The sequence below is a fragment of the Mixophyes fleayi genome, chromosome 7 (assembly GCF_038048845.1).
Source record: "Mixophyes fleayi isolate aMixFle1 chromosome 7, aMixFle1.hap1, whole genome shotgun sequence".
NCBI lineage: Eukaryota > Metazoa > Chordata > Amphibia > Anura > Limnodynastidae > Mixophyes > Mixophyes fleayi.
This window is the reverse complement of record NC_134408.1, coordinates 134,024,191-134,041,057: the sequence shown is the minus strand read 5'-3', so window position 1 is coordinate 134,041,057 and position 16,867 is coordinate 134,024,191. Positions and strand designations below refer to the sequence as shown.

General features: G+C 41.7%; 1 protein-coding gene across 1 annotated transcript in view; it reads right to left on the bottom strand.

Moving 5' to 3' along the window:
• Positions 1–3,094: 3,094 nt before the first annotated feature.
• ACVR1C (activin A receptor type 1C) overlaps positions 3,095–16,867 on the bottom strand; it is a 96,284-nt gene continuing 82,511 nt past the window's right edge. The window contains exons 12-17 of the mRNA XM_075180842.1: positions 16,487–16,541; positions 11,270–11,366; positions 9,963–10,056; positions 8,935–9,001; positions 7,434–7,500; positions 3,095–4,784 (exon numbers count right to left, since the gene is read on the bottom strand). Coding sequence (XP_075036943.1) covers positions 4,309–4,784; positions 7,434–7,500; positions 8,935–9,001; positions 9,963–10,056; positions 11,270–11,366; positions 16,487–16,541 — 856 coding nt within the window. The 3' untranslated portion in view covers positions 3,095–4,308. The remainder of the gene's footprint in view (positions 4,785–7,433; positions 7,501–8,934; positions 9,002–9,962; positions 10,057–11,269; positions 11,367–16,486; positions 16,542–16,867) is intronic.

Sequence of the window (16,867 nt, the reverse complement as noted above, 5' to 3'; positions counted from 1 at the left end):
GCATTTAGACACTTGGTGAGGCATTGTGGGAGAGTTATTTCACAACACTTAGTTTTCACAATATCCAGGAAGTGGTTCCTGCAACAATATTTTAAACAATCAGCTTCTTTGTAGATGTAAGGGTTAAGCGCTTTTCAAAGAGCTGCAAAGATGAATATTTGAATTTCTCAGGTTGTACCCTGTCCCTGCAAACAATTTCTAACAAGATCAAATGTTCCACTTTACTATTAATTGCTTTTCTTGCGGACAAATACTGTATCCAAATTAATTGCGAAACTGGTAAAAGTACAGCTATTCTTGTTGGTAAATTTTATGATATATAATAATTCTGTCTTCACTCATCCCCTGTGAATCATTATTATATCATTAATGAACCATTACTTATGTTTAAATTGCTTATTGCTTTTATTGGGAGCTATCACACCTATTATTATAGTTAATTAAATAAATACATTTTAACAATTAAAACACAGAACTGAATGCCAAATTCACCTTAAAAATTCTCCTTAAATATGTATACTAAGTAATGTCAGATGATGACTCATGGAAGGGTGTGAATCATGATTAATATATACATATAAACTGTATGTGCAAACACTGCATATGGAGAAAGATGTTTGGAAGTACTGTATTTTCCTGTGCTCTCCAAGTGACATTTTAACGTTCGTTACCTATGAAGACATATAGCGGATGTGCTCCCTCCCTACATAAAATCAACATCATCTTGCACTTAGATGGTACTACACTCAAATAAAATGTTTATGTACATGTGCATAACCTTTAAAACATCATATGTCACAACATTCTAGAACACAAAACAGAGACAAAATCATCATGCCCATGATCTACCCAAACGCGCCCAATTTTGTCAGGATTCATGGGCGCAGACACGCTCTGCCACAAGCTTCTGTTCCTCCTGCTGACTTCTCGGATGCTATTGATTGTCCTCAACTACTAGAACCGCTTCTCAAGATGTTTGTTTTTAACAACCCCCTTTCCGAGGGACTAGACACTTTCCACAGTACCCAGTTGCCCCTAGAACTTAAGCTCAGGTAGTAGTAGTTGTTGATTTACAATTGCCCGGTGGAGTGAATAGAACATGGTAGGAGGTAGTGAGCAACCAGATGGTATAGTGTTGCAAACTGACAATCTCACAGGCAGGGGTTAACATGGATTGATCTGGCACTTGCCTGGTGAAGTGGACAGCACATGGTAGCAGGTGGTGAGAAAGCAGATGGCGTAGTGTGGAAACTGACAGACAGACAGGGGTTAATGCAAATAACAGACAGGCCACAGTCAGGAGTAGAGAAGACAGCAGTTCCTATAAACAAGCCAGGGGTCATGGCAGGTAGAGATATTTATGCAGATCCATTAAACAAGCCAAGAGTCAGAAGTGGAGAAGACAGCAGAATCCTTCAAACAACCTGGGTTAAACACTGATAACAGAACAGGTCAGGATTAACGGCACACTAGGTCAAGCAGGAACTATCACCAGCATTGATATGCTGCCAGGAAGAGGTTTACAAAGTCAGGAGCACCAATCAGACCTGCAGGAAGATTAACTGCATGGGTGTGGTAAGTGATTGTACAGCTGAGCTGCCAGACTGAGAGCTGAAAGAAGCCTGTAACTGTTTACATAGCAACCAGCTGAATGAGTGAACTGCAGAAATGATCCTACATATGGTAACTGCAGTAATTGCACATATGACACATCAGACAATGAAGAGAGATCCTTATTACTTAACATTCATGCCTTCAAGCAGCTGAAAGGGTAGTTTATTTATTGGCTGTCTGCACCTTTATAGTGCAGTAAGCTCCACTCCTCACTGCACAGTACAGATGCAGTGTAGCTACCCTGTGTGGGTCCGTTTGTTGCCAAATTTTTATTCCTGCATCCTGGTTACCCTGGACACTGTGTATGTTTCCCTTTGAACATACACATCTGTGTATTTTCCTGTGGTGGCACCTGTCTCACAATAAGCCTTTAATAGCAAATGCACAAGACCCGTGGGCAACTGAGTGCCAGTGAGCTCGTCCAGCTCTAAGGGAAAGCTAATGGCAATGACCGAGACTAGCCAGGTTCTAGAGATTTATTCTGGGACTTGGGGATTTTTAAATCACAACTCATTTGATAGACCACACCTTTTAGATTCTAAGAATTGGGACAGCCCTTTCATGATCAAGACTATAAGGAGTAATGGAATAATATGTTTTTCAGCTATGGGAATACCCTCATTTTCATTAGCAAAGCAAGCCATATTATGAAATGCTCCTATAATATTATGAATTATAAAATGTACCTATTTTCCATTCAGTTTGCAGGAAAATATACAAATAAACGGATTTATTTATTTTTAGGTGTGAAAAGATAACTTCGCTCACTATTTGGGGCCGATTTAATTTGATGCAATGTTTGGCCACACACATTTCCAGATACCTATGGGGTGCGAGGAAAATCTGCAATGTTACATCGCCGCGGAGTGTTGCCACAATCGTTCTGGAAGCACCCCACGGCACATTGCCGAGAACTGAATCGACCCCTTTGTGTTAAAGCACCACTAAGCACAAAATACAAATTGTATCCATTTATTATAATTGTTTATTTCTATAGCTCCAATCATATTATGCAGTTGTGTACTGAGAATATTAAGTTATCAGTGTGTTTTTGGACTGTGTGGGAAGAAAAGAGACTAACTGGAGTAAACATACGCTAAGTCAAGGAGAACATACAAACTCCGCACAGGGACATGGTAGGACTTAAACCCATGATCCCAGCACTGAGAGGCAGCAATACTAACCACTGTGCTTTCTGGAGTTACTTTGTGAGGGTCAGACAGTGGCTTCACAAGCCAGTGAGATTCCCCTTGATGTTTAATGTGATGTCACAATTAGTAATAGCATAGCAGGACTTTCTAGTGAGCCGTGCCTAACACAGTAACATTGCAAGTAATATATATGTATATATATATATATATATATATATATATATATATATATATATATATATATATATATACATATATATATATATATATATATATATATATATATATTATGCTGTAATATTAAATTCACAGCTACTAAGATGTGTTAGTGTGGTAACTATAAAGATAGTTTTAGCTTTTCCTGCCACAAGTTAAGCGTGCTTTATTATATTCAAAAAATTAAGATACAAAATTTCAGATAAAGACTTTTGGAAACTTGACCACATTTAAAAGTATCTCTGTACAAAATAAATATATATAGCTGCCAAAGCACTGACCTATTTCGTATTAGTACACATTACAAACAACACAAAAAAGAACATTGTAGGAAAGATTTTAATCTGTTTTGACCATATCATTTGACGAATTATAAAAAGACTTTTAAAGTGTATCTGCAAAAATCACCTGCCTGGGAATGATAAAAGGAAAACGATTGGTAGTTTGTAGTGGAAGATAATTGGAGGGGAATGGGGGTAAATTTGTAGAGGAGAAGGGTGAAACTAGAAACAATTAAAGTGTACCCATGGCCTGTGTGCAAGGGGGCAGCCATCTTGTGCTCATGAGAAATCAGCAGGGGCACTAATAGGAGCCAGTCAGGCCTTCATTTGGGTCCTGACAGTGTCAGATTAGGATGTAGGAGCTCCTTCTGGGACCCCAGCTAAGCCACATTAAAAGCTGGGTAAAACGACTATTGGTCCCCTTGGTCACAACCCTCATAGGCCGTGTGCGCAGATTCAGCTTTGGCCCATGCTGTGCCCATGGCCTGGTGGTGGCCATTCTGGCAATCTGTGCTGACAATCTCAGCGGCCCTGGTTTGGGGCTGGTCCCATCAAGGTAAGAGCAAAATTTTGGCCCAGTGATGCTACCGGTTCCCTAAATGAATTGATAGGTCGTACTGTGTGAATATTGATTACAAAACCTAGGTTGAACCTGCTTGGAGTTAGATTATTATTATTTACTTATAAAGCAACAACATCTTCCCCAGCGCTATACAGAGTGAGTAATACATACAGGTCATGATAACAATAACATGAATCTAACATTTATACAAACATGAGACAATAGGAAGGAAAGCTATTACTAAAAGATATAACATGGACGTGCAAAGCCAAAGTAGGGGACTGTTCAACATAATCTGGCTTTGGCCACCAATAGACCAGACTAATATTCCTATTTATATATCAGATTGTGCATTTAATAATAACACTTTTGCCATCCACTTTGTGTCTCCCAATGGTACAAAGGATTCATAGAAGTTCTGTACATTACACAATTTTTACAGATCCTTTATTAATGCTGTTAATGTAGAACGATACCGTAGCTGTTACATCGGGGTGTCTTCTTCTTCTACTGATCTGTGCAAACCAGGGATGAACTTCAAGAAATTTTTCCTGACGCTTCCTCTTCTTCCTTTCCGTGGCAGTGTCCCGAAAATGTTTGAAAGGCTTATGGAGTCCCAGTTTGGTGACATTGGTTCACTATCACTACTTGTTACGCTGATGCTTCTATGGCGAGTTAGTGAAGACCTCAGGAAAGAAAGTCCATTGGCCTTATTAAGGATACAGTCTTCTTCTATGCTAGATTGACGACTCAAAGTTTCAGCTCCCGAGTCTTCGTCAAACTCGGACATTGATCCCAGCCCGGCCTCGCCGTTGAGAAACACAGAGCTAATCCAGCTTTTACTGCTGCTTGAGCTCGACAGTCGGTGTTTATTCAAGAAAGAACAAGTTGATGGGTTCTCAAATATCTTGGAATGAATGCAGTCCAGCTCTTCCCGTATTTTGGGTTCGCTTATTGTCCCTGCAGAAACGGCATTAAAAACATGATTAAACAATCATCACCATTTATTTATATAGCGCCACTGATTCCGCAGCGTTGTACAGAGAACTCAATCACATGAGTCCCTGCCCCATTGGGGCTTACAGTCTAAATTCCCTAACAAACACAGACAGACCAGGGTAAATTTTGATAGCAGCCAATTAACCTACCAGTATGTTTTTGGAGTGTGGGAGGAAACCGGAGCACCCGGAGGAAACCCACACAAACACGGGGAGAACATACAAACTCCACACAGAGAAGGCCATGGTTGGGAATTGAACTCATGACCCCAGTATTGTGAGGCAGAAGTGCTAACCACTTAGCCACCGTGCTGCCCCTAACAATGGATAATAATTTATTCTTACTATATCTCCTTTACGCTATGTAAAGGGGCACTAACCATTTTTATTTTCTATTTATATGCATGTAATGTAAATATGAATGAATGGATCTATAGAATATTCTTGCAATAGGACTTGAAGGTGATAGAAGTTTTTACACAGACTCAGCATTCAGTGGAGATGCCATTGTCTGTTTTCTTTTACCCATAATCCTTTATATTCCCCCAGAGCTCTCCTGTCATTTAAGGTGTGACAGTTATCTCACAATGCAATAGCTTGGGGGCATGGCTTAGTATCAAGGGATATATATGACTTCTTTGGGGTGGAATATGATGTCACTGGGGGCATGACTTTGCCTGGAAAGGACCCAAAGTAAGATAGACAGCAGGCAAAGGTGTAGACGGGCAGAGTATAAAGTTAGGTCCAGTGCATACATTCCCCTGTGCTATATGCAATTAATCAAACTAAATTGTGAGGTTACAGTCCCTTTAAAAATAAATTCCATGCAAGAACAGTCATAGATCTGGATAAATCCCCCCCCCCCCCCTCCCCACCCCAGTCTCTGCATCTCTGTGATACTCCATGGATTCCAGCCTGGAATTTGCATGTGAACTGCTGCAGATAGAGGTTGTCGATGCGACTTGTACAGTCAGATGTGTCACACTCACAACCAACCGTCTGCAGCAGCTTATAGCAATTCTAATGCTGTGAACCCTACAGAAGCCAGTAGGGTAGAATCCCCCTTTAAACTCCCACTGCAGTCCTGCTAGTTGCAGGAATCATTCTCCTTTAACCAATTTATAATTAATTGTTACTTTGCATATATATTTTGCCCTTATGAGCAGTCATTATCTTTTGTTCTTTGCCAGTTCTATGTCTAAGTGTACAGGCAGTGTGGTTATAAACCACACACAGGTGAAAGCGGATGGGGGCATACTGTACACAACTCTTCAATATTTTAATAGCTGTTGTCTGGTAGAAATTGGGGAAGGAGCTGGGGAAGCCACACAAACAAACAATCAAACCTTCTTACAACATTGTTTTCATGCAAAGAAACCAAGGACATCTCGTTTCTGCACTGCCGGCAAAATGAGGTGCACCAATACACTCCATACTTTACTATACAAATATTATCATTAGATAAGTAAATGTGTACATATAGGAGCTTGACACATTTACCCCCTGATCTTCTGCCAGGTCTAAACTAGTGCAAGATTTAAGTCCTTTTGCAGAGTAAGAATGGCACTGCGAGGAGCCCTTCTGAAGATGCACCCCTCCATCACTTTATCTCATTTGAATTATCTCACTTTCACTCCAGTGGCAATAGTACACCTCTGCAAAATGAGTTGCACCTATGCACATACTGCGTACTTCAGTAGGAGCAACCTCACTCCATCCAATGCCTCCCCTGTCATAGGCAAACCAAGGGGGGGGGGAGGTTCTAGTGCCTGGAAACCCCACTCCCAACCTAGGGTACTGTATGCTTGAGGTGACTGGACCCTTCCCCGGGACCAGCCACTTTGCAGATTGTGTGCAGATCGTTTCTGTCTGCACTGTTCACAGCCATCTCTCCCCAACAAGTATTGAAAGCAGCAAGAACAGGTAGGAGAGAGCAGGACAGTCTGTCAACTGTTCTGTCACACTCAGTCAGGACGATGTACTGATTGTAGGGACAGTTGGGAGATATGTCCCGCTTCACACGGCTCTGCTCGAAAAGGGAGAGCTGTGTGCCCCTAACAGTAGGGCACGCAGCATTGCCCATGTATATGATGGGGATTAGGAAGAGTTGGAGAGCAGCCAAGCACTGTCTAAAATTATAGCCACGCCCTGAAGCATGCTGGCCACGCCCACTGGTGGTGTGACATGCAAACCCCTCTCTACAAAACTTTGCCCTTGCCTGTTCCTGATCAAACGTCTCCTTCTCTGGCCATTGTGTTCTGCCGACCTATAGGACCTAGCAGAAATCTAGTTGCATTGTGGGTATAAAGCGACTTTTGCGCTGAGGAGCAGCCATTATGCCATTCGTAAATGACCTCCTCCAAGTCTGATATTACTGATAACAGAGAACAGTAGCTTGCACTCAGAGGCATAGCAAATACAATACAAATATCTCTGCTCTGTCATATTACATAGACATTGACGTATATCTGTGAACGTTACAAGACGTATTTTCATATTTACTCAATTTGTAGAAATCTTTTAATAATCTCTGCATTACGGCACTGATGTATAAAATGAAGAAAGCAAGATAATTAAACAAATAATTATAAAATGTGATTATGTATTTTACCATGAAGCAGCTGATGTTCTTTTCTTAAAGTTATTTGTAACTCTTTCCACTTTGACCGGAAATCTTCCTGTAGATAATAGAAATGATTTAGCTTGTTTAACACCAGCTTTCAAAGTTAAAAAATACACAAATGAAAGATTGGTTCAACAGTAAACGCAGTAACTGTCGAATTACCACAGGAAACCGACCTCTCACAGATTCCTGTACTGTGATTCGGCGCTATGTATGGGTGGAAAGTACCTAACTAACGAGATGTTTAATCTCTTAAGAGCTACACGGTGAAACTATACTTTTTTTGTCAACCTTTCATTCTCCCCAGTTATGTAAAGCAACAACAGAGTTAGACAAGTTGTGCACTCTGCCACAGATGTACCACACACAATTATGTCCTACAGGGGAGCGAGTCTTTTGTTAACACTCTGAAATCTTTCAGACTATCTAGAAACCACAATGCCAGGAAATGTAAGTAGACTAAATGTTTCCGTTAAGAAGAGTTTTGTCACGCAATGCTACAAAGTAGACTAAGAGCATGCAAATTGGGGGGCTTTGTCTTACTGTCACAAATCCCTTTGATCAGACTGTTGTATATTTGCCCACTGTCCCTACTTTCTAGGGACATGTCCAGGGTTTGAAGATTTATTCCTAAATTATTTTGTCCCAGATAATATTATCCAACTGCAGAGTACTCTTGTCCCGTTTGTTAATTACCACTCTAAATATACTATACTAATTACTATTTTAGATTATCCTTAATTTATGCAATACCAATATGTTATGTATCATTGAAGAACCCATGTCTGAGGGGACTTGGGGTACACAGGGGAGAATGCTGGGGAAGCAGTTGTCACATATGCTTTCTCCACTATCCTACTGTCACATAGATCACCCCACCATTATCTCCTATATGAGAAAGGGTGGGTTTGACAAAGAGCCATATCTATGGCTGAGAGGGGCAGCTCCCCAATAAATTCATATTTTAGGTTAATTTGGTTAAACTTAAAAGCAAGGTGATGTCAGTTTCCTTTCTTGCCACAAGAGCTAACATTTCTAGATACTAAATTTATAAAACACCCTTGTGTGTAGGCTAGAAAAATCGTACTGCCACGCAAAGAGAAGCCAGAGAAATGGTGGGGGAACCTATGTGATAGTAATAGTAATGGTAATACAATAGCTTTTATTCGAATTCTAAAGAAGTCCATCCATGTTATTTAGCTTATAGATGCGATTCCAGACATTTCTAATCCAGCCCAAAGCTTCCTATGGTGAGAGCATGAGTATCATAGGCAATCATCCCGATTCCACCAAACCAGACCCGGTTTATGTAAGGACATGGCCTTTCTACAGTGATTGCTCTTTTTTTTGGGTGCCACAAAAAGTGGGACTGTTGGCTTCTGTGACTAGATGGGAATCTGGAGCACTTGCAGCTTGTGGCTCTAGGTGATAATATGAGTAGTTGGACAGTTTATCCATGTCTATTCTACATAGAAATACTGTAACTTACCTTTAGGAGAAGCAGTTTAGCTTGTAGCGCTGACAGTCTAATTTTCGCACTATTTTCTGTTTCAATTCTACAAACATAAAAAAGTGTTACATGTGAGAGACTTCACGAAACAGCTCACAGACACCGGTGAGTTCTGAATTAACGCGTACGTACCCATCGACTATACAGAGTACAGGGGCTTAAACAATAGTCATACAGCCTATCAATTTATTAGGAACTTGTGACTGTGTTGAGGTGTGAGGTACAGAAGCTGATTAGGTATGAGACTGCACCCTATTCATTCACTAAGAACTAGTGACATCACTGTGCCTCATAGCTCAGTCATATGGCTACTTCCTGGGGAATTGATTGGCTGTTTCAAGGGCCGGATTAACCATAGGGCTAACTGGGCTACAGCCCAGGGGTCTATGGCATCCAGGGGGCCCTTGAAAGTGCTCAGCAGCAGTATTGATCGGTCGGGGGCAGGGGCGCCGCCGGCCTGATCAGTGCTGCTGAGCACTTTCACTGCGGTCCTTTCCCGGCGCGCTGTAGTCTCCTTACTGAGGAGATCTCGTGAGTCTCACTCTCACGAGATCTCCTCAGTAAAGAGCATACAGTGCGCCGGAGAAGGAGGTAAGTGCCGGGGAGGGAGGGGAAGGAGGGTGCGGGCAGCTTAGATCACAGGGGGGGGGGCGTGGGCAGCTCGGATGACAGGAGGGGGGATGCGGGCAGCTCGGATCACAGGGGGGGGGCGTGGGCAGCTCGGATCACGGGGGGGGGCCTCACGGGGGAATGGAGGCCCCCTTAGCCCAGGGGCCTCCATTCCCTTAATCCGGCCCTGGCTGTTTCTCATGAATGTTCTCATGAGTTCAGCAATGGAAGAAAAACATCTGAATTTGTATCTATTACATGCTAATCACATTTGTTCGTACATGATACGATTCTAACCTTGTCACTAGTTACTTCACTGCATTAGAATTGTGAATAAAGTTGTGTTATACTACAATACCAAATGTCTCTTCTTTGACCTGATCCATTATCCCACTTACCTGAGAAAGTTCCCCGATGATCGAATTAGTTCAACTGTCTGCTGGTGACTGAAGCCTTCTGTGTTCATTCCATTAACATTAGTAAGCATATCCCCTAAACACCAGAGCAAAACAACACATTATACAGTATATTGATGTAACTCCATACAGGAAAAGTCAGATAGATGTAGAAATATAAAATATTTTATCTGTTTAGGGACAAATGGTTTACTGCAGGAAACACAGTTCCCATATTACCCTCTATCTTAGCTAAGCCTCTTATAATATTTATATTTTATCGAAATTAGAAATGTTTTACGTGACCTAGAGACAAAATATTCCTGGGAATGTTCAATAATTGAGAAGAGAACAGCTGTCCACAAGGTGGTGCTACTGAGCCTCATCATTGGCTCATTTCTGTATAAAGTATTTTAAAGTCTGTTACAGACCCAAGTTTATATTGTCTATGTTTAACATTTAAAGGTCACATCATCATCACCATGTATTTATATAGCGCCACTTATTCCACAGCACTGTACAGAGAACTCACATCAGTCCCTGCCCCATTGGGGCTTACAGTCTAAATTCCCTAACATACACACGCACACAGACAGAGAGAGACTAGGGTCAATTTGATAGCAGCCAATTAACCTATCAGTATGTTTTTGGAATGTGGGAGGAAACCGGAGCACCCAGAGGAAACCCACGCAAACACGGGGCGAACATACAAACTCCTCACAGATAAGGCCATGGTCAGGAATTGAACTCATGACCTCAGTGCTGTAAGGCAGAAGTGCTAACCACTGAGCCACCGTGCTGCCCATGCTGTCACATTATAAAAACCCTACATCTATCCTTCATCATATATCTAAATATATGAAATATTGGTATGCAATAAAATAAAGAATGTGATGGTGGCTTAGTGGTTAGCAATTCTGCCTCACAGCACTGGGGTCATGAGTTCAATTCCCAACCATGGCCTTATCTGTGAGGAGTTTGTATGTTCTCCCCATGTTTGCGTGGGTTTCCTCCAGGTGCTCCGGTTTTGTCTCACACTCCAAAAACATACTGGTAGGTTAATTGGCTGCTAACAAATTGACCCTAGTCTCTCCCGCTCTCTCTGTCTCTGTCTGTGTGTGTTAGGGAATTTAGACTGTAAACCCCAATGGGGCAGGGACTGATGTGAATGAGTTCTCTGTACAGCGCTGCAGAATTAGTGGTGCTATATAAATAAATGATGATGATGAATCCTATTGTATAAGGTCAGCATTATAATTATTACGTTAAGTAAATGTAAAATAGGGTCAGTGGAAGAGGGAGGCACTGACCAGCTTTCAGACCGGCATGGCTGGACGGGCTGTCTTCATGCACTTTGCACACGTACGTCCTCATCTCTGACCCATGTTCATACTGTAGTTTGTAAGTCTACAGGCAAAAATATGGAAAGAGAAGTAAATAAAAGGTCCGACATTGAAAACACTTTGCTATTATGTAAAACAGTTTTTATTAAAAAATCGTAAGGCCCAGTCAAGTTCACAATCCTTTAAAAAGCCAGGATTACATGGAGACAATAGTCCGCCACTTGTACACTTATATACCGCCACTTCTACATTTCCATACAGCCACTTGTACACTTACATACTTCCACTACTACATTTCTATACAGCCACTTCCACACTTAAATATCGCCGCTTCTACATTTCCATACAACCATTTCACAATTACATAACTCCACTTTTCCATTTATATACACTTCTATATTTACATACCGCCACTTTTACATTTGCATACAGCCACTTTTACATTTATATACCATTACTTCTACATTTACATATAGCTTCATCTACATTTACATGCAGCCACTTCTACACTTACATACCTCCACTTCTACATTTACATACAGCCACTTCTACATTTACATATAGCCACTTCTACATTTACATATAGCCACTTCTACATTTACATACCGCCACTTCTACATTTACATACAGCCACTTCTACATTTACATACTGCCACTTCTACACTTACATACTACCACTTCTACATTTATATACCGCCACTTCTACATTTACATATAGCCACTTCTACATTTACATACCGCCACTTCTACACTTACATACCGCCACTTCTACACTTACATACTGTCAATTCTACACTTACATACTGCCACTTCTACATTTATATACAGCCACTTCTATATTTACATACCGCCACTTTTACATTTGCATACAGCCACTTTTATATTTATATACCATTACTTCTACATTTACATATAGCTTCATCTACATTTACATGCAGCCACTTTTACATTTCAATACCTCCACTTCTACATTTCCATACCTCCACTTCTACATTTCCATACCTCCACTTCTACATTTCCATACTTCCACGTCTACATTTACATATAGTCACTTCTACGCTTACATACCTCCACTTCTACATTTACATATAGCCACTTCTACGCTTACATACCTCCACTTCTACACTTACATACCGCCACTTCTACACTTACATACCGCCACATTTCCAGTTGTATACCGCCACTTCTACACTTACATACTGCCAATTCTACACTTACATACTACCACTTCTACATTTATATACCGCCACTTCTACACTTACATACCGCCACTTCTATACTTACATACCGCCACTTCTACATTTATATATAGCCACATATGTACTTGAATTGCATTAGTAGCTCTTTTATCTATATCAACGTATATTTCAGGGGTTACTATATGATACTATGCGGTAGATTTATCACTTCTAAAAAGGAAAAGTGGAGGTGTTGCCCAAAGCAACCTATCAGATTCTAGCTATCATTTTATAAACTGTAGTAGATAAATGATAGCTAGAATCTGAGTGGTTGGTATCTACCACTAAATCGAAATTTTGCCTTTTAAAATTTTTGCTCTACCTATTGGGAATAAATTGTATTAGTAGCTCTTTTATCTAAATAAAATTATATTTTAGGGATTACTATATGATATATGATTGCTATGTACAAATCCATTAAGAGTCAATACAGAGAGCTTTCATGGGAACTTTCTACCCCAAGGACTGTACACAGAACATGCGGTCATTCCCTAAGGTTAGAGGAGAGGAAGTTTCACAACCAGCAAAGGAAGGGGTTCTTTGCAGTAAGGGCAGTCAAGATATGGAATTCACTGCCAGGGAAGGTTATGATGGCAGATTCAATAGATATGTTTAAGAAAGGCTTAGACAAAAATTTTTAGCGGAACCCAGGGTTATGACCATTAATTAAAATGAAGGATAGTAGTGCATCCTGGGAGAAATACGACTACAATATTGGGTCAGGAGGGATTTTTTCTGATTGAAACAGATTGGCGTCCTTTATCTGGATCAATTTCAAATATAAGTGCAGGATCGCAGGAGATCCAAAATAGGTTGAACTTGATGGATTGGTGTCTTTTTTCAGCCTCATCAACTATGTTACAATCTAATCTGGATGCTTCTGTGGCTAACCTGGTTGTTTCTGTGCCCATCTCCTTGGATGCTTCATCGACTCCCTCGCCCTATTTTCTCCCCTTTCACTCCGTCCTGACCTCCATCACCTGTTGCCTCGTTTGCCCTCACCCCCCCCTCTCTACTTCCACAGTTTTCACTAGACCTCCCACCACTTCAACTCCCGTTTGACCCACTTCACCCTTTGAACACTCATAGACCCTCACGCTGCTACCCTCCTGGTCATACATCCACCATCCCTGCCATTCTCAAATACCTTTGCCCCTTGTGCTCTGCCCTGGACTCACCTGTTCTCTGACCTTGACTCACCTGTTCTCTGCCCTTGACCCACCTGAACTGTGCCTGGGACACACCTGAACTCACTTGTGCTCCTGCTCACCACCCACTACCACCGCCTGACCACACCAGCTCCTATGGTTACTCTTGATCCGTCCAGATTCACCAGTTCCTGTGGTTTCTCACCATATGTTTTTCAGTACTCTTTCCTCCCTGCCTGTTATTGTCTCACGGTAGCACTACATAATTGTCATTGCCTTGCATTTTTATTTTTATCTTATTTGAATTCAATTTTAATTTCAATTTTTATTTATTTTATTTGATTGTCATTGCCCTACAGTTTTACTTTCTTTCAATATTTGGTCTGTTTCACTGCGGTTTGCCTTTTGCTTCCCCTCACCTGTTTTACTCCCTGACCCCTCTTCCTGTTTCCTTCTGTCCCTGTTTTTCTCCTCAACCACTTGTCTCCCGGTCTCTCACCATGTGCCTTCTCTCTCCTTCTCCTCCTTCAGAGTGCACTCTAACCGTCTCTTCTACTCCATCCATCTCCGTGTCTCTGTCATTTATTGCCACCCTGGTCCCACTTCTCTTTTCCTTGACAACTTAGCAGCCTGGCTTCCACAATACCTTTCCTCTGACCTCCTCTTCATCATACTTGGTGTTTTTAATATCCCTATTGATAACCCGTCTGACCCTGCCTCCATCAAAATTCTCACCCTTTCTTCCTCCCTTGACCTCACTTTGTGAACCTCACCCTCCACCCACTGTCTTGGTCACTCCCGTGACCTAGTCTTCTCTCATCTCTGTGCTCTCTCTGACTTCTTTAACTCTCCCTTCCCACTCTCTGACCACCATCTCCTCTCCTTCACTCAGTCCTCCTTCCCTGCTTCCCCCTGCCCTAAACCACCCTCACTAGGCACAATCTTGATGCTATTGACCCTACTTCTTTCTCCTTCTCTCTCAAAACACTCCTATCCTCTCTTCCCACCCTGATCTGTCCGGACCATATGTCCTTTCTCTATAACCACTCCTTCACCACTGCCCTGGATGCTGTCACCCCTGCATCTTCTGTTCGCCGGCATCGCTTAATTTCCCAACCCTGGCACTCCAAATTCACCCGCTTCCTTCAGAAGTGCTTTTGTGCTACTGAACACCGTTGGAGGAAATCTTGCTCCCTGGCTGACTTCCTTCATTTTAAATTTATCCTCTCTTCCTATTGCTCTGTCCTCTCCCTCACTAAACAATCTTTCTTTAAGTCTCTTATTTCTTCTCAGTCCTCCAATTCTCGCCGCCTCTCTGCCACGTTCAATTCTCCCACCCTCCCCCTCATGTCCCGCTCTCCCTCTCTGCTACTGACTTCGACACCTTTTTCTCCTCCAAAATTGAGGCCATCAGACTTAATATCTCCTCCTCCCATCCTTCTCCTGCCACCCTCCACTTTCCTCCAACAACCAACCGTGGTGCTCCTTCCTCCCTACTTTGGGTGAAGAAGTTCACTCAATTATTATTTCCTCTCCCTTGTCTACCTGTCCCCTTGATCCCATCCCCTCTCATCTCTTTCGCTCTCTCTCCCCCACTGCCTGCTGTTACCTAGCACACATCTTCAACCTGTCACTCTCCTCCGGCTTCGTCCCCTCCTCATTTAAACATGCCCTTATCTCTCCCATCCTCAAAAAACCCAATCTCAATCCCACCTTACTTGCTAACTACTGCCTCATCTCACTTCTCCCCTATGCCTCTAAATTACTTGAACAGATTGTCTGCAACCGTCACACCAAACACCACTCAGACAATTCCTTCATCGATCCTCTAGCCAAAGTCACTAACGATCTTCTATCATCTATTCTATCTCGTTCCATATTCAACATGGCTGCGAGACTTATCTTTCTTTCACACCGCTCATCTTCTGCCTCCCCTCTTTGCCTTGCCTTACACTGGCTGCCATTCCCCTACAGAATCCTTTTCAAATTCCTCACCATCACCTTCAAGGCCCTCTCCCACTCCACCACCCCATATATCTCTAATTTCCTCTCTACCTCCCGCTCCCTGCGCTCGACCAATGACCGTCGCCTCTCCTCCACTATTATCACCTCATCCCACTCCAGAATATAAGATTTCTCCCGTGCTGCCACCCTTCACTGGAACAATCTCTCTCGCTCCATCCGTCTGTGTCCTAATGTGTGCTCCTTCAAACGTGCACTTGAAACTCACCTGTTCCTTAAAGATTACCAGCCATCCACCTAACCCTTTCTCTTCTTCTCCGCTTGTTCTTATCTCCTCTCTCCTCCCAGCCCTTTTCACTCCTCCCGCGCTATATCCCGTCAACTGACTCCCCTCTGTGCCTGATGTTTGTTTACCCTCCCTTAGGATGTAAGGCCCTCTTCTCTCCTGTCTCTATACTTCTTCTTCTGCTCCAACTTCTCTACAACAGCCATGCCTGGAGTTTCTGAAGTCTTGGTATTATTTGTTTATTGTTCTGTACTGTATCACCCTGTATAGTCGACTGTTTGTATAATGTACGGCACTGCGGAAATCTTGTGGCGCCTAATAAATAAAGGATAATAATAATAATAATAATAATAATCTAATTTGTGATTTAGAAACATTTTAGAGCAAATGGTTTAAGAGAAGAGATCATTAGGAAGATTTAGAGGACAGAATAACACTTAAATAGTTTACTAAATCTGAAAACCTTGCAAGCTATCTGGCCACCTACACCCTTTTATCAGGCAATATATACATGGATAGGTACAAACAGACGTCTTATGTGATATGTTACCTGAATTTCAAATCCAAAGGGTTCATTATCCTGTTTGGTAATAACCACTATCCTCCTGAAATACAAAATACACCATGTATAATAAGAAAGCTAAGCAAATATACAACTAAGTAAACACGTAACAAACATTAATGACATTTTCAACACTTTCGCAAATTAGTGAATTGCAAACAGATTACAAATGTGTAAATTAATCGCTACAAAAGTGATCTATGCAGTTTATGTAAAAAAAATACAAATATATTTACTTGGTCTCGGTTTAGAGACGGCAAATTGTGGCTAACCGGCTGTTTAGCTACTCCCAGCATGCTCTGCAAATTCATATAATACATACTGGGGGCTGTACTTCAACACTAAATAGTGCAATATATTTCATTGCAA